This window comes from Coloeus monedula, assembly GCF_965178545.1.
Source record: "Coloeus monedula genome assembly, chromosome: W".
Classification (NCBI taxonomy): domain Eukaryota; kingdom Metazoa; phylum Chordata; class Aves; order Passeriformes; family Corvidae; genus Coloeus; species Coloeus monedula.
In genome coordinates, this window is record NC_138821.1 from 11,560,166 (window position 1) to 11,581,974 (window position 21,809).

General features: G+C 44.6%; 1 protein-coding gene across 1 annotated transcript in view; it reads left to right on the forward strand.

The window, feature by feature from the left end:
- Positions 1-1,430: 1,430 nt before the first annotated feature.
- The window catches only part of LOC309584591 (homer protein homolog 1-like), a gene marked incomplete at both ends in the record, with an annotated part of 390,758 nt that continues 370,379 nt past the window's right edge, over positions 1,431-21,809 (forward strand). Inside the window, 2 exons of the mRNA XM_082300685.1 lie at positions 1,431-1,472; positions 2,400-2,676. Of these exons, the coding sequence (XP_082156811.1) occupies positions 1,431-1,472; positions 2,400-2,676 (319 nt within the window). The remainder of the gene's footprint in view (positions 1,473-2,399; positions 2,677-21,809) is intronic.

The following is a 21,809-nucleotide window of genomic DNA, read 5'->3' on the forward strand; positions in this document are numbered from 1 at the left end:
GTTATTACAGGTGGGATAGATCTACCTTTTACTACAACAGTGTCTAACTTTGCAGAAAGTATTTTAAAAATAAATAAATAATCCAGTCTCATAGCTATCCTTGTCCAAGTTTGCTGCTCAGTTTTGAAGCTGAAGTCTGGAAAGTTCCTTTTGAGACCGTTAGCTAAGTTGAGTCTCAGCTTGTTGAGAAATGTTGTTTTTCCCCTTTTCATGGTGTCTCTCATAGTATAAACCATAGTAGGTAATATTGCCAGAGTTTAGAGTTTGGGTTTTTAAAATGCTTTTACATGACTTATTCTGTAAACAGTATGCTATAGTCTTGAATCCATAGTTAATCTCGAAGCTATTCTTGTAACAGGATATATAATGAGATCTTCTGTGAGTTTTGAAAACTGAAGAATGATCTTTAAATGGTCAACACTTTATTGTGAAGTGTTGATGAAATAATCTTTGTCACGTGTTCTTGTAATACCTACTTTTTGTGCCTGTTCATTTCCAATAGTCTGCTAGCCTTGGCTTGCCTGTACAAAAAGCTAAAAGAATGTACTGTGTGATATTGGAGAAACCAGTGTTTTCTCCAACACAACTTACTGTGGAGTGTGCTGCCATTTCAGGACTTCATAGAGTATGAAGTGTTTTTCATGACAACAAAAATAAGCTTATGAAATAATGTATGCTATGTAGCTCTGTTGTCAAATAATTGCATACAGTAAATGGGGCTCTAAGCAGCTACTTGGCTAATTGACTTTGAAATTGGGAGACTGTGCCGGTTTGGCCAAATTTAGAAATATATCCTCTGAGAGAAGGCAGGTTACAAACCACCCCTCCTCCACCAGGTTTGGGAAAAAATAAATTTTCCTCAAAGGAAAGTGAAGGAGATAAAACTATTTATTGAACAAACACACGGGAAAAGGAAAATAATGCTAAATAATAAAATCTCAACGCTGTGGAGAAAAAACCTGGGAAAGTGTTAGAGTCCTCCCTTTGCTCTCCTCTGAGCTGGGACTTGGCCCAGGGCCAGGCCCTCTGTGCTCGGTGGAAAGTCCTCCCGATGTGTTCTGATATTGAAGCAGTCCAGCAGAAAAGGGAGAAAATCCAAAATTCCAGGGAAGGAAAAAAAAGTTCAACTCTCAGTCTCTCTCCGGAGAAAAAGAAGCTGAAAAACTGGTCAAAAGCTGACTGGAAAACAGCAAGCCGGGTGCTTCCTCGCTCTCCTGCTGCAGTTGAAAAAAAAAAAGTCTCTATCTCTGTGTGACCTTGAACAAGCTGCAAACTGCTTTGAAAAAGTTTTGCTCAAGTTTTCCTCCCCCCTCTCAGGCTCAGTTTAAAGGCATAGAAAGGCACAAAATTAATTCCTGGACATAGGGCAGCAATATGGGATACACATCGTAAAGTCACCCCAAGACAGAGACCTTTGGGCTTTTGATGCCATGGAAATTGAAACTAATGACAATGAAGTTGAATGCCTATGGGTAAGGATTAAGGGGAAGGCCATTAAGGCTGACATCCTGCTGGGAGTCTGTTATCGACCACCCAACCAGGAAGAAGTGGTGGATAACTTATTCTAGAAGCAGCTGGAGGATGTTTCAGGATCACCAGCCCTTGTTCTTGTAGGTGACTTTAACCTACCAGACATCTGCTGGGAACTTAACACAGCAGAGAAGAGGTAGTCCAGGAGGTTCTTAGAGTGTGTGGAGGACAACTTCTTGTCACAGCTGGTGAGTGAGCCCACCAGGGGACGAACTATCCTAGACCTGCTGTTTGCAAACAGAGATGGTCTGGTGGGAGATGTGGTAGTTGGAGGCTGCTTGGGGAATAGTGATCATGAAATTATAGAGTTTTCAATATTTGGTGAACCAAGGAGGGGCATCAATAAAAATTTTATACTAGACTTCCAGAAGGCAGACTTTGGCCTATTCAGGAGACTTATTCGGAGAGTTCCTTGAGAAGCAGCCCTTAAAAACAAGTGAGTCCAGGAAGGGTGGGCGTGCTTCAAAACAGAGATCTTGAAGGCACAGGAACAGACTGTCCCTGTGTGCCGAAAGATGAGTCAACGAGGTAAATGTCCGGCCTGGATGGGCGAGGAGGTTTTGAAGGAACTTAGGAATAAAAAGAGGGTGTATCATCTTTGGAAGGAGGGTCAGGTATCTCAGGAAATATTTAAGGGGGTTGTTAGGGCATGTAGGAAAGAAATTAGAGAGGCCAAAGCTCAGCTAGAACTTCATTTGGCAACTTTTGTGAAGGATAATAAAAAATGTTTTTACAAATATATTAATGGCAAAAGGAAGGGTAAGAACAAGCTCGGTTCTCTACTGGATGCGGGAGGGAATTTAGTGACTGCAGATGGGGAGAAGGTGGAGGTGTTTAACGCCTTCTTTGCTTTGGTCTTTATCGGAAAGACGGTTTGTCCTCAGGACAACTGTCCTCCTGGGCTGGTAGATGGTGTCAGGGAGCAGGATGGTTCCCCTGTTATCCAGGAAGAAGCAGTCAGAGAACTGCTGAACCGCTTGGATGTTCATAAATCTATGGGACCAGATAGGATCCATCCCAGGGTGATGAGGGAGCTGGCAGATGAGCTTGCGAAGCCGTTCTCCATCATTTACCAACAGTCCTGGCTCACTGGTGAGGTTCCAGCTGACTGGAAGCTGGCCAATGTGATGCCCATTCACAAGAAGGGTAAGAAGGACGATCCTGGAAATTATAGGCCAGTCAGTCTGACCTCAGTACCCAGTAAGGTAATGGAGCAGTTTATATTGAGTGCCATCACACAGCACCTACAGGATGGCTGGGGGATCAGACCCAGCCAGCGTGGGTTTAGGAGGGGTAGGTCGTTTGACCAACCTGATCTCCTTTTATGACCAGGTGACCTGCCTGGTGGATGCAGGAAGGGCTATGGATGTCTGTTTGGACTTCAGCAAGGCCTTTGACACTGTCTCCCACAGTAAACTCCTGGAAAAGCTGGCAGTTCATGGTTTGGACAGGAGCACTCTTTGCTGGGTTAAGAACTGGCTGGATGGCCAGGCCCAGAGAGTGGTGGTGAACAGTACTGCATCCAGTTGATGGCCAGTCACTGGTGGTGTCCCTCAGGGATCTGTGCTGGGGCCAGTTCTGTTCAATATTTTTATTGATGACATGGATGAGGGTATTGAGTCTACCATCAGTAAATTTGCAGACTACACTAAGCTGGGAGCATGTGTTGATCTGTTGGAAGGTAGGAGGGCTCTGCAATAAGACCTGGAATGGTTGGATAGATGGGCAGAGTCCAATAAGATGAAGTTTAACAAGTCCAAGTGCCGAGTCCTGCATTTTGGCCACAATAACCCCCTGCAACACTATAGGCTGGGGACAGAGTGGCTGGACAGTGCCCAGGCAGAAAGGGACCTGGAGGTACTGGTCGACAGCTGATTGAACGTGAACCAGCAGTGTGCCCTGGTGGCCAAGAAGGCCAACGGCATCCTGGCCCGTATCACAAATAGTGTGGCCAGCAGGACCAGGGAAGTCATTCTTCCCTTGTACTCAGCACTGGTGAGGCCGCACCTTGAATACTGTGTCCAGTTCTGGGCCCCTCAGTTCAGGAAGGATATTGAGACACTTGAATGTGTCCAAAGGACGGCGACAAGGCTGGTGAAGGGCTTGGAACACAAGCCCTATGAGGAACAACTGAGGGAGCTGGGGTTGTTTAACCTGGAGAAAAGGAGACTCAGAGGTGACCTTATCACTCTCTACAACTACCTGAGAGGTGGTTGTAGTCAGGTGGGGATTGGTCTCTTTTTCCAGGAAACAACTGACAGAACAAGAGGACACAGTCTTAAGCTGCACCAAGGGAAATTTAGGTTGGACGTTAGGAAAAAGTTTTTTACTGAAAGAGTGATAAAGTTCTGGAATCATCTGCCTGGGGAGGTGGTGGAATCACCATGCCTGGATGTGTTTAAAAAAGATTGGATGTCGCACTCAGTGCCATGGTTTAGTTGAGGTGGTGTTAGGGCATGGGTTGGACTCAATGATCTTGAAGGTCTCTTCCAACCTGGTGGTGATTCTGTGATTCCGTGGCCTGTGCTTTTGCATTAGCTGTATTTTTCACGGACTTGTGCATGACTAAAAGAGTTAACTGGTAATTACACAGGGTCAATTCATCTTGACTTAACTTATTTTCAGCTTCTAAATACTGTTTTCTAAGTGCTTTTTCAGCATCACAGTATATGTCCCTTCCATGTCAATATTTGTTCTTGTTATTTTACAAAACATAAAAGGATTCCCTGCTTTAGCAAGCCTGCTACTTAGACCTCCAGAGCTCTCTGCATCTAGACATAGATAGGAATTGGGTTCCTACCAGGAAATGATTGGCTGTGCTCAGGAAAAGGTGGTGTCTTGCTGGTTTGAGGCCTGATTCTGCAGCATGTCTGATTATGCACAATATTAAAACACCCAGGATCTTTGTGAAGTTTTCTGGAAAAAGACACAGGTGCTCAAGCACATGGTTAAGTAATGATCCATTTTGATGAGATTTCTGTGAAAGGTGAGTACTAAACTCTTGATTCCCTAGTTACCTCACAACTGAATGCAAATGCTATCCATGTCTCTTACAACAGATCTTAATCGGCCATCCAAGATCTGAGATAATTTTTACTGATAATTAGGTATTTACTGACCTTAAAATGTGAGATACAGCTTTTAAAAAAAGATCCTCCCTTTTTGTGCATGTTAATTATGAATTTTTAAAATCAGGTTGGAGCAAAAGCTAGAATATGTTTATTATTGGAATGGATTGAAGGGCATTATAGGGACCTTTTCTATAACATTTGTGACTAACTTATCATTGGCAGGATTTGAGAATTAATATAATTCTGGAGCTAAGTTCTTAGACAAAAGAAAATAATCTGCTACTTCTCCAATTTTTTTTTACAAAGCACTGTATTTACTTAGCATGAAAATAAATTTAGTCCTTCTCTTCTGCTCCTCAGTAACATCCTTAAATCCTGTATTTAAAGAATACTGCTGCTCTTGAGTGCTCACGGTAATCTTCAAATCACTTGCACTAATTCAACTATTGCAGATGGGACCCATGTTTAGATCTTTTAAAGATTGCCTTCTGTTTCAGCTTCTTGCTTGTCTTGTTACTCTTGCCACAAACCCATGCCTAAACCACAGAGTAAATTCATTTCTGTTACCTCAATAACCAGGGGATTCCTGAAGCAACACCCAGTCAGAGGCACATAAGTGGAGATACAGGCACTGTTGAACTCAGTCCATGCTAGAGGATCACTGGCTGCTGTTCACACAAGCTTATCAAGGATTATTCCCAGGTGCAAGGTCACTTAAGTGTATTTACAGTCCTCCTCAACAGTCTTCCCCTTTGTCGCGGTTCAGGAATCGTATTCTCCAATTTAGTACTCCCACTAAAAAAAACCCCCATGCACTGATCCCGGCCCCGCCCCCGCCCCAGTTGGAGGCCCAAAAGGCAAAGATCATGGGTTGAGATAAGAACAATTTACTGGAAACAGAAATGAAATAAGAAAACCAAGAGTAACAGCAACAATATTAATAACAAAATTATACAAATGAGAAAGTGATTCACATGCAAAAATGCTCACCACAGAGCCCGAGGCTCTCCTCTGTCACATTTACTCTAACAGAAGGAACCCTTTTTCCCTGCCCTGTCAATGACTTGAGGTGGTATAGAATAACCTGCTGGTCCTGGCCATGCCCCCTCCTGGCAACTGCAAAAATTAACCCTGTTCTGGCCAGAACCAGGACACCCTTTTAATCCATTTCTCCCAACATGACCCGACCACCACTGGTGATCACTTGAGCAGTTACAGGAAATAAAAGTCAGGTTGGTGGGGGGTGGGGGCACAGTGTCACAGCAGTTCATTCAGGTACCATGTAAGGAAAATAGTTCCTGTTCATAAAAAGAGGCCATACTGAAATAACTAACTAGGTCTTAAAAAGCATTGTTTCCTGGCCTTTGATTAGATGTTTCCTAACTGTAGTAACATTGTGGTGATGCGATGCTTGAATATTTTTATTGATCTACGAAATATAGGCCTTTAATGTAGGCAATTCCAATTTTGTGTGAAATAAGAAAATTCCAGTTTTATCTGTCACACAGGCACTTGAGCCAACACTTATGCACAAAATTTAAGGTATGCATTTTGTTGCTTAGTTTGTCAAAATGCCAGGCAGTTTCCTGAGATCAGATGATGTCCTGTAATTACACTCAGAATCACAGAATCAATTAGGTTGGAAAAGACCTCAGAGATTATTGAGTCCAACCTATGATGGAACACCACCATTTCAACTAGACCATGGCACTACGTGTCCGGTCTTTTCTCCACCACCTCCCTGGGCAGTCCATTCTAATGTTTAACAACTCCTTCTGTGATGAAATTCCTCCTAATGTCCAACCTAAACCTCCCCTGGTTCAGCTTGAGGCTATGACCCTTGTCCTGTCATTAGTTTCCTGGGAGAAGAGGCCAAAGACCACCTTGCTACAACCACCTTTCAGGTAGTTGTAGAGAGCAATAACATCCTCCATGAGCCCCTTTTTTCTCCAGGCTAAACACCCCCAGCTCCCTCAGCCGCTCCTCATATTGATGCCTGAGGTGCCCACCTAAAACACAGACACTAGACAAGAATAAGAGAATAAAGGGAGGTATTTATTTAAAGGGCCTTCAAAGGTACGCCCTGGGCAGTCAAAAGGCTACACCCAAGATGGATCCCGAGTCACGGGTTCTTCACACTTTTATAAGTTTGGTCCATTTGCATATCAGGGTTAATTCTCCAATTATAACCTCAGTTCATTATGTAATTATCCCAAGTTTGCCCCCCCTTCAGAGGCTTTTAGTTTACACATTTTGGGGCCTGGTGTCCTTGAGGTGGAAACCTAGAGAGGCTTGTTATGTCTAACCAGCATGAGAGAACAGCAGCTAACAGGCCACAAGAAACTTCAGTTACACACTAGGCAGTACAGGATTTGAAAAATATAAAAGTTAAAACCTAAGGCATCAATATGACTTACTCTCTAGACCTTTCACCAGCTTTGTTGCCCTTCTCTGGGCTCGCTCCAGCACTTCAATGCCCTTCGTGAATCGAGGGGCCGAGAACTAGACACATGTTGGAGCTTATGTTGGAGGTTAGGATTTGTTCCTTCTTTTTTCTTTGTCTTAGGGATTTTTTCTCCCATTTGTTGCCTAAGAGACCGGAATGATGGATACTTAAGAGATACAAAGGATGTTGCCAAGATGGGGGGAAGGGGTGCAGCTGGCTGCATTCTCTTAGCTTGGGGGCTTTCTCTTGGGAGGTGCAGAGATGGCATGCACAAGATTTTGGCTGGGGGGTGAGGGGCTGGGCTCAGCTCCTTGCTCTCTCTGGCTCTCTGGACCGGAGGGGAATGGTTGGGTTGCTGTTGTTGTGGGAAGAATTCGCTGCCACTGCAGAGTTCCGTCCTTTACTGCTTCTCCTACCATGAGTGAGGCTTTGCTCGTAAAAGCAAAAGTAAAAGTAAAAAAGTTATCACAGAGGCGTTACCAACCTCTCTAATTGGCCCAGCTTTGGCCAACAGCATGTCCATCTTCAGAGCCATCAGGGATTGGCTCTGCCAGACATGGTGGAAGCTTCTAGTAGCTTGTCACAGAAGCCACCTCTGTGGCCCCCCCCCCACTACCAAAAACCAGGCTGTGCAAAACCAACACATTCCACCCCTCTCCTCTGTGAATCACATATTTAAGAATTATCATCAAAACTACATTCAACATACAATCTTCACTTAGAACAACAAAACCAACTAAACTAAACAGAAAGAAAAGAAAAAAATTCCCCATTTGACTTCCGCACTGGCCATATGGGGCTGTTGAAGGGTGAGTGGGTTCTGCTGATTACTCCTTGGCTCTCCAGTCTGTGAATCAGTTAATGGATAGGAGTTACAGAGTCTCAGTTGGTGTGATATTGCTGCCGGTGCACTGTCCTGGTAACAATTGGTACTTGGTCTTCCACCTGTAGCAATCCTACAATGAAGGGATCTTGTGAGAGGCCTGGCAGGGTGGATAACTGTTTGCTCTTCTCTGTATTCACTGTAGCTACACCAAAAGCCCATCAATACCCTTTTGGATCCTTGAAGTACCCTCTCCTGAGGTAATTGATGCCAAGGATACAAGGGTCCTCTGGGCCAGTCACAATGGGGTGCTTTTGTCATCTGTCCCCTGTTAAGCTCACCTCAGCCTCTATTACAGACAAGTTCTGGCATACCCCTGTCACTCCAGAGATCCAGATAGGTTCTCCACTCCTGTGCTTTGATGGCATCAGTGTACACTGTGCACTGCTATCTACTAAAGCTTTATACTTCTGTTGATCTGATGTGCCAGGCCCCTGCACTTGGTCTTGTTGAACCTCATACTGTTGGTCTCAGCCCATCGATCCAGCCTGTCCAGATCCCATTGCAGAGCCTTCCTACTCTCCAGCAGATCAACATTCCCCCCCCAACTTGGTGTCATGAGGAGGTATCTTTTCAGCTTTTACCAGCTAGCGCTTGTAGTTCAATGCCTTAGAAAGCCTCGAGCAACCCAGAGAGGTAGCACAGGCAATCTAGCACTTTAGTAGCTCTAAAATCGGTAACTGTGTGAAAAACGAGGTTCACTCTCCTGTTAGAATTTAAAGAGTTTAATATAAAGACAATAAGAGACACATAAAATAAAGCAAAGGGATAATGGCCGGGTGCCTTGGCGCTCTGCCAAGAGCACACCTGATGCTCGAGGTGAGTCCTTTTTATACCATTTTTACTGTCTGTTCTCTATTCATATTAAAACTTTTCCAGGAACTGTTCTGCATGGCCACTCCTTGGGTCCGCCTTTTTAGAGCATGCGTAGTCTTCGGCCTTGTGGTTTTATTTCTTTTGATTCTTGGGGTTGGGCCCGCTAGGTAAGAGTCGATGGTAGGGTGGATCTCTTAATTCTCCAGACAGTCAGGGCTGATTGCAGCTTTGGGCCTCTTTGCCCCCCGGGCAGAGCGGTGATAAGGGCTCTCGGACCCTCCTGGCGCTTGTTCTCTGGGCGGAGTAGCCTTTGGGCCCTTTTGTTCTCTGGACAAAGTGTTGATTAGCAGCTCCTTGGGCCTCATCCTCTGCTCCCTTGGAGGTTATCTTACTTGCTCGCTAACATTCTTGCTAAAACGAGAGAAAACTACATCCACACAGCAAAAAGCATTTCTAACATTATATAATATCTACTTTAATACTTTGCAAGAAGCCAATACTATAATATATGTTTATAACAACTGTATCAGCTGCAAAGCAAATACCACCAGCAGAAGCAAAGAGGGAGAAATATAGCTCTCTGTTCACTCAATTTCCCGCAGTTAGAAGCTTTAAAAAGAAACAGACGACAAGAGATCATCGCAGAAAGGGTAGCAGAGCCAAAAGAGGGCGGGGCCTCCCTTGATCGCCTCTTTTATTCGGAGAAGGGGAAAGGGAAGGACTGGGGGCGGACCCGGGGTGACCGTCCAATCAGACACTGCTAAAGAGTTTGAGTTACATTTGGTTTTGCCCGTGCTTAGAACAAAGGAGCTCGGGGCACATGGCAGAGGCAAGTGTCTTGGGGAGGGGGAGGGGAAGCTCAGAACAGGCAGCAACAGTGTCATCTGCAAATTTACTGTGGGTGCACTCGATCCCCTCATCCAGATCATCAATAAAGATATTAAACTGTACTGGGCCCAAAACTGATCCCTGGGGGACACCACTAGTGACCGGCCGCCAACTGGATGCAACACCATTCACCACCACTCTCTGGGCCTGGCTGTCCAGCCAGTTCTTAATCCAACAAAGAGTGCGTTCATTGAAGCCATGGGCTGCCAGCTTTTCCTGAAGATTGACATGGGAGATAGTGTCAAAGGCTTTGCTGAAGTCTTGGTAGACACATCCACAGCCTTTCCCTCATCCACTAGGCGGGTCACTTGGTTATAAAAGGAGAGCAGGTTGATCAGGCAGGACCTGCCATTCCTAAATCCTTCCTCGCTGGGACTGATCCCTTGGTTGTCCTGTATGTGCCGTGTGATGGCACTCCCAACAAGTAAACTAACTTCCACTGGGTAAAGCCCTGATACCTATCTGCTATCTTGGGGTTAGAACTACAGTAATATAGGTGCCTTTTTGAAGTATAAACTATATTTTAAAGTATACTTTGCCAACTAGTTGATAATGTAGTTCCAGTACAACTAACACGATACTTTGTCTTTTCCAGCCTCCACCAGTGCAATCAAAGCAAGGGCATGAGCTGTCAGTGAGGAAATGTTTCTTTGTTATTTGGATAGCAATACCCAAGGGTAGTACTGGTGCAGCCATTCTGCTTTCAGCATGGTTGTCTTCCTTATGAGCTGCTCATCAGTGAGACAGTCTAGTCTAGGTATGGCCACTCCTCTTCAGCAGTCAAGGTCTGTCTCCATGGCACAGTACTTGGCACAATCCCTTGACTGACATTTACTGCACAGACCTGTGTACCTATTCCCACATCAGCCTCTGTAGCAGGCTGTGCAGGGCACCACTTGCTCCAAGCACATTGTATGGTCATACTAGTATATCCAGAAATGGATTGTGCCATGTGCTTCCTGTGAATCTCACCATTATGGTGGGAAATCATGAGGGAAATGGGATTTGGAGCAGTCCTAGGAATGCCTTGAATATCTGACAATCAAACTGCTCCAGAGGCCCCTCAGGGACAGGATTTGGATGTCCAGCCTTAAGAGGAATCTCAGAACCTGTTTGGCATATATGTGGTGTGAACAATCAAGGAAACAGGAGATCTGTCGCTTCCAGTTATAGCTCAATATGGAGGCAACCACTGCTTCTGAAATTCAATAATGTTTACTAGGCTGTAAGTTATGAAAAAGAAGGAACTTGCTGGTATGGTAATAGCATACTCAAAATGAATTAAAGAGGCTTTATAGTTCCTGCAGTGCTCAGTGGGATGTTTCTAACTGATTTGTTGCTTATGAATATAAAATTATTTTGTTTACCTTTCTAGGAATCTAATTCAGTTCTTTGCTACAAATGAAATAATTAAATTCTCATCTTGTGATGTGGACTAATGATTCTGTTTGAAACTTAGCATGCAGCTGTAGCAGTCTTGAAGGGATTGAGATTTGTCTAAAAATCAGTTGATGGTAATAGTGATAAAATGCATGTTTATTTAGCATGGTTCATTCCACTCGCTCCATATACAAATTCTGATACTTCCACTGATGCTGGTGAAGGCATGACTTCAGCTTTGTGCTGTCTGCAGTCAAAGTGCAGGTTGTGCTAATCATTTATTTAAAAGTGTTTATTTTTGAGGGTGAAGTGTAAAAGCTCTCAAAACTGACTGCTAACTGACAACTTAATGTTGAATAAGGGGTTTGTGGGTTTTAAACTTGAAATGAAAGGAATGACAAAAGTGCCAGGCCCACTAAAATAAAAAGCATTTTCACATGTAGAAGGCATATCAAAAATAGTAACTTGGATATGCAGTAAAAGATGAGGTGAACTTGGTTGATGGAGTGAGTAGTAAGAGAGTGTGATCATTTCTGTATGAAGACCTGAAAGGAAGCAAATGGAAGTTTAAAGCCAGTAAAGAAGGTAATGAGAGAAAGGTAGTAAGAAGCATTACAAGGAGAGTTTGCTAAAGATTGTGGTGCCAAGTGAGGAAACCATATTTTGTTACAGAAATATCTTAGAGACAAATCCCAAGTGTTATCTAACAAACAAGGAAGATGTGTATTCCTTGAGTGTTGAGAGTCTTTCTGAAGAATGGCTAAAAAGCAAGGGTCATGATGACACAGCAGGTTTAGTAAAGATGCAGACACTGAGTCCTTGAGCAAGAGGTTGCATAGATAACAGAATGTGCATTCAGATAAGTAAGCAGACAGAAACCATATGGAAGAGGAAGATAAGACCACCGTGTTTGCAGATCCCACGGAATAGCTCCCACCAATGAGGAGCTCAACTTTTGCAATATGTATGAACTAATTAAAGGTACTATAAGTAAGTGTAGTTTTGAAAAATAAATCGAGACTTGCTGATCATATTGCTTGAGTGCTTGTCTCCCGCGACTCCACCCAACATCTGGCGCCCGAACAGGAGAAGTTGCCCTTGCCTTATGCGACGGGGGAGTTGCGTTGGGGTCGGGTCCCGCAGCTAGACGGACGGCGAAAGAGGTCGCGTATACTGCAGCGATTTCCTCCGCGCCCGAGTGACCGCACAGGCGGGCTCGCCGATACGTGCTGCCGAAGCCTGGAGGGGCTAGCAACGGTACCGTCGTAAGTATGGAAAGGCAAGCAGCACAGGAACTTTTTAAGGCTTTTTTGCTTAAGCGTAATTTCAAGGGGATTGATCTTGAAAAAGATCTCTCCGCGCTTTTAACCCATGCGCGGTCTTATGGGTTTTTTGTGGACCCTCATTCTATTCATGAATTAAGTCAGTGGCGTGCTTATGGTGATAAGCTTTGGGACCTTGTCCTAGACGATGATAAGCCTGCTAAGAAAATGAGTAAGCTTTGGAAACCTGTCTATAATGAACTTTTGATGGCTCAAGCAGAGAAAAGGGCAGCAGAAAAAATTAAGGCAGCCCATGATAAAAACCGTAATTACGATTCTGCTGCTTCCCTTTACTCCGCTGCCCCTAACCCCCCCACCTTTGCTACAGTCGAGGTTCCGCCTGAGGCATTTGCCTCCGGCCCGGCTTCACACTCACCCTCTGCGCCCCCTGATCCTCCCCTGCAGTCCCCGCCCCCGTCCCCCTCGCAGCAGCCGCGGCAGCCGCAGCAGCCGCCGCCGCCGCAGCCGTCTGTTCCTCCGGATCGCTCTCGTTCGCAAAACCCTTTCCTAAGCCATGAGCCTGTCCCTGGGGCAGATTCTGACCTCGCGGAGGCCATGGCCAAGGGTCATAGAGAGCTGTGGGCAGCTCTCGCTCGTGACGGTTTGCATAAGGGCGATGCAGAGATGCTAGCGGCTGCCCAGGAAAGCTTGGCTTTCCCTGTTCTGTTTGTTCCTAATCCACAGGGAGGCAATATTGCGCAAGTTACTAACCTCGACTGGAAGCTGTTAGCTCAGCTACGAGCAACGGTGGGGAATTACGGTGTTACGAGCGAGCCCGTAAAACAGATGCTTGACTATATTTTTAATGCCTTTACTCTCCTTCCTGCTGACATTAAAGGCATCACTAAATTAATGTACACCCCGCACCAGCGATTACTCTTTGACGCTCGCTGGAGAGAAGAAGCAGCTGTGAGTGCAGATCTTAACAGACCCCAGGGGGACCCTTTGGCTGACATTACGGTTGATGAGTTACTAGGACAGGGTCAACATATGAGGGTTGAGGCTCAGGCTGCACTAGGCCCTGCTAAATTGCGGGAAGCTATGGCAGTTGCTAAGAGAGCCCTGGACAAAGTTCGAGCCCCGGGTGGAATTCCTATGTACATGAGCATTAAGCAAGGTCGGGAAGAGTCTTTAGGCTCTTTTGTTGATAAAGTCATGGAGGCAATTTCAAAAGCCGGGGTTCAAGAGCACATGCACGATCCATTATTAAAACAATGTCTCCTACAAAATGGTAACCAAGCCACTCGCGCTCTCATTACTTCCACCCCAGGGGATTGGACTGTCCAGCAGCTCCTAGAAAAGGCTGCTACCATGCCCACTGGCTCTCAGCTGTTCTTAGCACAGGCTTTAGAAAAGTTAGGTGAAGGATTAAAGGAACAAGCCATTAGTTCCCAAAATCAGGTTATGGCAGCCCTTGCTCCTCTCCAAGCGGCAGCAGCACGTCCCCGCCCAGCTCCAGGTGGCCGCATGAAGTGTTATTGCTGTGGGACACCCGGTCATATTCGTCGCGAATGTACAGCCGCAGGAATTTGACTATTCCATTGCATCCAGATGACACCAAGCGCTTCGCCTTTACCTTACCTGCCCTGAATAAAGGAGAACCAGCTAGACGATTTGAATGGACTGTATTGCCGCAAGGGATAAAAAACTCACCTACTTTGTGCCAACTGTATGTTGATGCTGCCTTGCAACCCTTACGGAGACAGATGCCTGATGCCATCATTTATCACTACATGGACGATATTCTTTTCGCTCAAGAAGAACCTTTCACCTCTAATCAAGTGCAAATGATCATCACTTCTTTAGCTGCTTGGTCCCTTGTTGTGGCACCCAACAAAATACAAGTTTCTGCTCCATGGAAATATCTAGGATGGACTATTACCGCTCAGAGAATAAAACCTCAGAAGTTACATATTCAAGCATCTATTTTAAACCTAAATGAGGCCCAGAAACTTCTAAGAGACCTACAATGGCTTAAACCCATTACAGGAATTCCCATTACAGGAATTCCCAACATGCTATTGGAACAGCTACGTCCTTTGCTAAAGGGCACAGACCCATGTACTCCTGTGACGTTTACGCCGCAACAGTCTAAAGTCTTGCAGCAAATTACATCCTGTATCTCCAGAGGCTTTGTTGACCGTCTAGACCCCGACACCCCCTTATCCTTAACTGTCTGGAACAGTAGAGAACATCTCTTAGGAGCCATTACTCAGCAAAAGAAAACGGGGGACATCTCCGTTCTAGAATGGATTTCGCCCCCCTTGCAGCAAAGAAAAACAGTCACTCCAAAGATTGAAAATTTAGCAACTCTTTTAAAGAAAGGACGTCTACGCACCTGGGAAATTAGTGGCCTTGAACCTGCAGTTATCTACCTCCCCATGGAAAAACCTACCTTAGACTGGTACCTACTCAACTCCTCGCAGCTCACTGAAGCATTGCTCTCTTCTGGAGCAGAAGTTCGCACCGGCCCATTAGCTCCAAAATTACTCAACTGGTTGGGAAGCTGGACCTGGATATCCAAACCGTTGCAGCACCGAGGGCCTATCCCTGATGCTCTGACAGTTTTTACTGATGCCAGACGCAGAACCAGGACAGCTGCCGTTGTTTGGCACTATAATCAACAATGGTGCCACCATAAGATCGCAGCTACCCCTACTGATACATTACAAACCTTAGAACTTGTAGCAGTACTGTGGGCCGCCCTTCATTTTTCGGAACCCCTCGATGTCATTTCAGACTCTCTTTATGTTGTAGGAATTGTTTCTAGAATCGAGGACGCTGTCATCAAGGAAGTGAAAAACCAGCGACTTTTTGATCTGTTATTACAACTAAAACGTCCCCTATGGGTTCCGGCCAAATGGACTAAGCCTGTTGTCACTGATGAGCAACCCACAACAGAAGAAGAAAAGAAGGGTACAGAGGAAGATCTCACAAATCCTGCAGGAAGTTGAGCAGCGGTTTTGCATTACCTTCCTTGTGAACTCTGAACAGGAGATAGAGGGTTATCTCCTCCCACATTTGCAGAGACATTTTTTACGCTTTTGCCAGTCTAGTTGCTTTGCATGTAATTGTAATAATCATAAAGCGTGGGTAAGATTGCTTTGCGGAGGCTGTAATTTACAGTGGTGGGTCCACCAGCGACATCTATCAGAAGGGTTTTGGTGTCAGTCTTGCAGTTTTCACTGGCACCGTGAGACGGCTCAAGGAGCATTAGTACAACTCACAGGCAAAAATATCATTGACAGTTTGCAATTAGTTGAAAATCTTGAAGATCTGCGGCTAAGAGAATTAGCGTGGTCAGTACAGCATTTAGCAAAAAAGATCTTAGCCGATAGCTACTCTGTAGTTTTGCAATCCTCATGCCAACCAAATATCGGGGTCCCCATTCAGTGGCAAGTTGACCCAAGAAAGTGGGATCATGTTTGCCGGCGGTTTAAGCATCGTGCTGCTAATCGCAGGCTCAGTAATGGGTCACCCCCTTTCCTACCCTCCTAAGGTGTTTGACCCTAGAGATAATATCTGGGTCTCCTTGGCACGTGAATTGAACACTACAACATTCTGTGCTTCCTTAGCCTCGCCCAGTGCCCCCTTCTTAACATGTTTGATTGGGGTGCCGTTAAATGATAGTACTTGGCGTCTCTTTGTTACAGAGACTCAAACACTTAAGACTACCCGGAGCCTCTGGCCCTTGACTACCACTACTAACGTTACGCATGGGCTACAAGAGTATGATAGCTGGGATGATAAACTCCCGGTGGGCCCTGAGCCACAAGAGATAGAACTAGTTGATTCTCTTAACGCTACAGCCTGTATTTATATTAATAGTTCACATAATTTATGCCAAGAGGGCAGCCTTAATGGCTGTCGACTGAATGAATCCAACCCCACCTTGATTTATCCTATTGGCAATGCTTCACAGTGGGATTTAGAATGGTGCAACGTTACCGTGAGAAATCGATCTCTTGCAGCCCCTGGAACGTTTTTCCCTTGAAAGTTACCCAGAGGGTTTTTCCTAATTTGTGGGAATCGTGCCTGGTCAGGTATTCCATCCAGGCCTGTAGGTGGGCCCTGTACCTTTGGCCAACTGAGTCTTGCACTTCCACAGCACCATCCTAATGCTACACACCGAACACGATGGCGGAGGTCTTTAACAGAAACTATAACACCTGAATGTCAGGATGACCTCACGCTATGGAGCAAATCAGAAGTGCTTTTTACCTCCCTTTTTTGTTCCTGGTGCAGCTGCGGCACGAGCCCATCGTCACTTAGAAAAACTGGCATGTTGGGTAGTTAAACAGGCAAACGGTACCAGCCGAGTGTTGTCTGAACTTGCAGAAGATCTGAGTTCAGTCCAACACGCCCTGCTTCAGAATAGAGCAGCTATAGATTTTCTACTCTTAGCCCACGGCCATGGCTGTGAAGACTTTGAAGGAATGTGCTGTATGGATCTTGAGGATCATTCTAAGTCCATCCACGCCGAAATTAAGAATTTGATTGAACACTCCCAAAAAATAAAGAAAGACTCTGGATTTTTCGGATTAGAAGGACTTACAGAGTGGATGGGCTTAGAAGGATGGATGAAAAGTGTGATTAAATCTTTAATGCTGTTGCTAATAATTGTTTTGCTTGGTTTACTTATGCTTAGCTGTATAATGTCATGCGTAAAAAATTTAATTTTGAAGTCAGTCAATATGACTATGATCATGCAAAAAGAAAACAGGGGAAGTGTTGAGAGTCTTTCTGAAGAATGGCTAAAAAGCAAGGGTCATGATGACACAGCAGGTTTAGTAAAGATGCAGACACTGAGTCCTTGAGCAAGAGGTTGCATAGATAACAGAATGTGCATTCAGATAAGTAAGCAGAGAGAAACCATATGGAAGAGGAAGATAAGACCACCGTGTTTGCAGATCCCACGGAATAGCTCCCACCAATGAGGAGCTCAACTTTTGCAATATGTATGAACTAATTAAAGGTACTATAAGTAAGTGTAGTTTTGAAAAATAAATCGAGACTTGCTGATCATATTGCTTGAGTGCTTGTCTCCCGCGACTCCACCCAACACTTGAGGGTTTTTTCTGTTGTGAACAAGTTGCTGAGAGATCTAGTCTTTAGAATAGCAAAATTATGACTAGTATTAGTTGAGTGTTTTCTTTCAAAGATGATCTGAAAAACATCCACTAAACTTCATCTAAAAATACTATTTAAAAAATATTATCACTGTTTACCATATAATTGTTGATTTATCTCACTGGAAACACTTCATCATTGATTCTATGATTTTGTCTGCCTTCTATTACTTTTTAGGTTCCAAAATCCTCATCTATCTCTATTGTCAGATGCCTCAGCTTTGTCTCTGTTGCCATATACCTGTGAAATACAGCACTAGTCCTAGTGCCAACCCTCAGATCTTGGTTCCTTCTTGCTGTGCTAGCTGTGCAGTGACACTTGTCGATGCTGCTGAAGGATTTCATTACAGCAACTAAATTGATCTAACCAAACTTTAGAACAGAGGGTGTTGATTTTTGGACAGTCTCATGCTTTCATGTCAAGACAAGGCAGGGATTTTGTCTGTCAGTTGTTGGAATGTGCTACTGTGGGTGGTACTTCTACCCCCATTGTCTTATGACCCTTTTATCCCACCAAACAGCATGATTAGTATCAGAGAGTCTTCATGTGTTTGCAGGGTACTATTTCTCCCCATCTATGCCTCAGCAACAGCACCTAAGTGGCCCCATCCAATTTGGCTTAATTCTCACCTTGTTCAGTATCAGTCAGCATCAGTTGGTCTAATTAGTCATTTGCCAGCGACAGCAACAGCCCTTCTCACAGTCTGAAAGTTGTTTTGCAAAGGAAACTACTGAACTTTATATCTCAGAGCCCATGAACTAATTTGAGCATGTCTGTGAAACATGACAAGGAAACCATGGGAACAGGCTTGCATTCTGGAGATTGCAGTAGATTGAAAATCATGTCCTGTTAGAGCTTTCCTCCTCATCCAAGCCTCTGGAAAAGAGATGGCTGCTGGGCCCCTTCTTCCCTACCCTTGCTTTCCCCCACCTCCCTCCTCTTTTTTCCCCACCTCTCTTTCCCCCAAAGTGCCTTTACCTTCTTGAGAGCCCCAGAAAATACCAGTGCTAAACTCCAAGCTGTTTTGTGCAGTCAAGAGACACACTTCTAGTTGAGGTTCAGTATGCCAAGAAGAAGTGACTGTTGAGATACTAATTAGATGACAAGATGAAATGCCTGAGCTACAGGTGTCATTATGACTCACATCTAAATGGAATTTTATTGCAGAATCCTGTGCACTCTGTCATGTTCTTTCTCTGAAGAATGTGCATATATTTTATGTTTCAGTTTTTGCTTTTTCTGATTTGTGCGAAAGCAAAATGTGAGATTTTGCTGTTGATCTGGACGTTGAGCATATCTAGTAAGATCCATCTGATTTCAGTACCTGTCATGCAGTGAAGTTAACAACACTGACCTACTGTACTGGTTTTGCATGGCCTGGTTCTAGTAGTAGGGGGGCTACAGGGGTGGCTTCTTTGAGAAGCTTCTAGAAGCTTCTTCCATGTCCAGCAGAGCCAATCCCTGGTAGCTCCAAAGATAGACGTGCTGCTGGCCAAGGCTGGGCCAATTAGAAATGGTGGTAACACCTCTGTGATAACATATTTAAGAAGAAAGAAAAACAAAAAATGATTGTGCAGTTGTAATTGCAGCCAGAGAAAAACAGAGTGAGAACATGTGAGAAGAACAACTATGCAGACACCAAGGTCAGTGAAAAAGGAGGGGGAGGGGGTGCTCCAGGCACCAGAGCTGAGATTCCCCTGCAGCCTATTTTGAAGCCCACAGTGAAGCAGGCTGTCCCCCTGCAGCCCATGGAGATCCACCCACAGCCCATGGAGGAGCCCCACACTGGAGCAGTGGGATGCCTGAGAGGAGGCTGTGATCTAGTGGGAGGCCCATGGAGAGAGGCGCCCTGCTCCCATGCTGAAGCAGGCTGTCCTTGAAGGACTGCACCCTGTGGAAGAGGGACCCATGCTGCAGCAGTTTTGGGAGGACTGTTGCCTGTGGAATGGACTCACTTTGCAGCAGTTCTCAGAGAGCTGTTGCTTGTGAGATGGACTCACACTGGATAAGTTCATGGAGAACTGTCTCCTGTGGGAGGGACCCCACGGTGCAGCAGGGGAAGGACTCCTCTCCCTGAGCAGTGGGAGAAACAATGGGTGATGAACTGACCATAACGCCCATTCCCTGTCTTCTTGCACTGCTGGGGTAGGAGGTAGAGCTGAAAGGAGGGTGGGGTGGGGGGAAGGTGTTTCTAAGGGCTTATTTTACTTCTCATTATCCTGCTCTGATTTTGTTAGTGTAATAAATTCATTTCATATCTCTAAGTTGAGCCTGTTTTGCCCATGATGGTATTTGATGAATGATCTCTCTCAGTCCTTATCTCAACCCATGAACCCTTCGTTAAATTTTCTCTCCTATGTCCAGCTGCAGAGGGGAGTGAGTGAGTGGCTTTGGTGGTTGCTTGGCATCTGGCCTGGGTCAACCCACAACACCTCCCAAAATTATTTGTTCCATCAGTCTTGTAAATTTTAAGATAACATGTTAAAGCCTTCCCTACCTGATGTTAGGTATCTGAAGAGAGGATAAGGCACAAGACAATTCTTGTCTTCTGAGCACTTTTGCATCTTCTGTGCCTGGTGATGTGGTGAGTGCCAAAGAGGGCTGTGAGGAGGGGATTCTTAATATATTGAGGGCAGAGCCTGTTGTCCTGGTGTGCTCAAAGTATGCTAACTGAATTAGTGAACAACTTTATTTTGAATTTCGTGTATCCTTTTTGCTGTTTGAAGAAATCTGAAAAAAAAATAGGTCAGTCTTGTCTGTGTAGCATGTTTAACACTTCACATGTAATATCTTAGAGGTGTATTTACATGTGTGTATATGTATATATGTAAAAACACAATCAGAGCATGTCAAAATGAATGGGACCTTAAGGCCGTGGAGGCAAGCAGGACAAAGAAGAGTATCAGAGACAAATATTTAGAGGACAGCTGTGTAGGGGGACCTTTGTTCCTGCTGTTTTGTAGGGTTTCACAGTCAGTGAGATGCCTGAACAGAAGTGCTGGTGAAATAGATTGGAAAGGTGCATTTTCTTAGAGAGAAGGTGCCAAGGAGGAGTTGGTCAGGTCAAATGAATGACTTGTAATGAAGCAAGAAGGTAGGTCTGAGTGAAAGATCAAAGCAAAGTCACATGGATCCTAGTCTAAGACTCCCTTCATTCTTGGGTACCTGGAGGTACCAACACTAGCAGTGTCCTTTCCTGCCACCACCACTGTCCTGACAATAAGGTCTTGTTTGGCTTTTCTTGTTGTCTGTGGAGAGTCAGAACCTGGGCACTGATTTGTCCTGTGCTTTGCAACTCTGACAGCTTCTATGTTGTTGATGTTACTGAAATTGGTAGAATAAACTCCTTAACACCAATATAGCATTAAGAAGCAGGCATTCTTGAGTCAGCACTGGATGCACGAGTGGATATTTCCTCCTATCGTGCATATCAAGTACAGAAAAGCTCCTGTTTATATACTATATTTTACATACATGTTCATTTGTTTTCCCAGAAAAACATACATATGATAATTTCTCCAAATCCATGAACATATTTTCCCTCCCACTGGCTCATGCTTTCTCCTATCCCAGGGGTCACTCTGGTGGTCCTTGGTGGTTACCTGTTGCTGTTGGGGTGGTCATGACACACACAGACAGTGCCTCTTTCAAGGCCCAAAAAGCTGTTTATTAAACAAATCAGCCTCTTTTATTCAGCTTTTGTATGTTATCATTCATGTTACATATTCATTGGCTGCTAAACTACTACAATAGACTCCTTGGCTATTATTAACTTCAATATACTACCATTGGCTACCTATAGCATAAGCATTCAAGCATTCAGAAAAATAACAGGTGCAGATATGTTGCTGTTTTTCTCCTATTGTTTAACTTTCATGCTTCTGTTGATACTACATTCTCATGGGTAAAAACTAATTGTTTTTCTTCTCACGGACTTTTCTCACAGTCCTTCTCTAGCCTAAGTAACAGGCTTGAGCCATAATTTTACAAAGGCAACAAGGCCTTCATTTTATAAGGTTTTACTTAAATGTCACATCTCCCCCTCTTTTGTTTTTTATGCAAAGGGTTCATGTATTCTAATGTTAAAACAGTCTGCACCTGTAAAGCCACCACCCCACTAAGACCACCACTGGCCACCTGCTGGCCTCAGGACAAAACACATGGAATACAGATCACAACCAACAAAACCCACCAAGAACAACTATGCCATTGACAGAGAGACTCATAACATAGGAAAACAAAAATAGTGTCCAATGTTCCCAGAGAGAGAGAGCTGCTTCTTCTTCTGCACTTGGCAGTAAATGGCTACTGTTCCAAAGCTCCCATGGCTGGAGCTCAGGGGC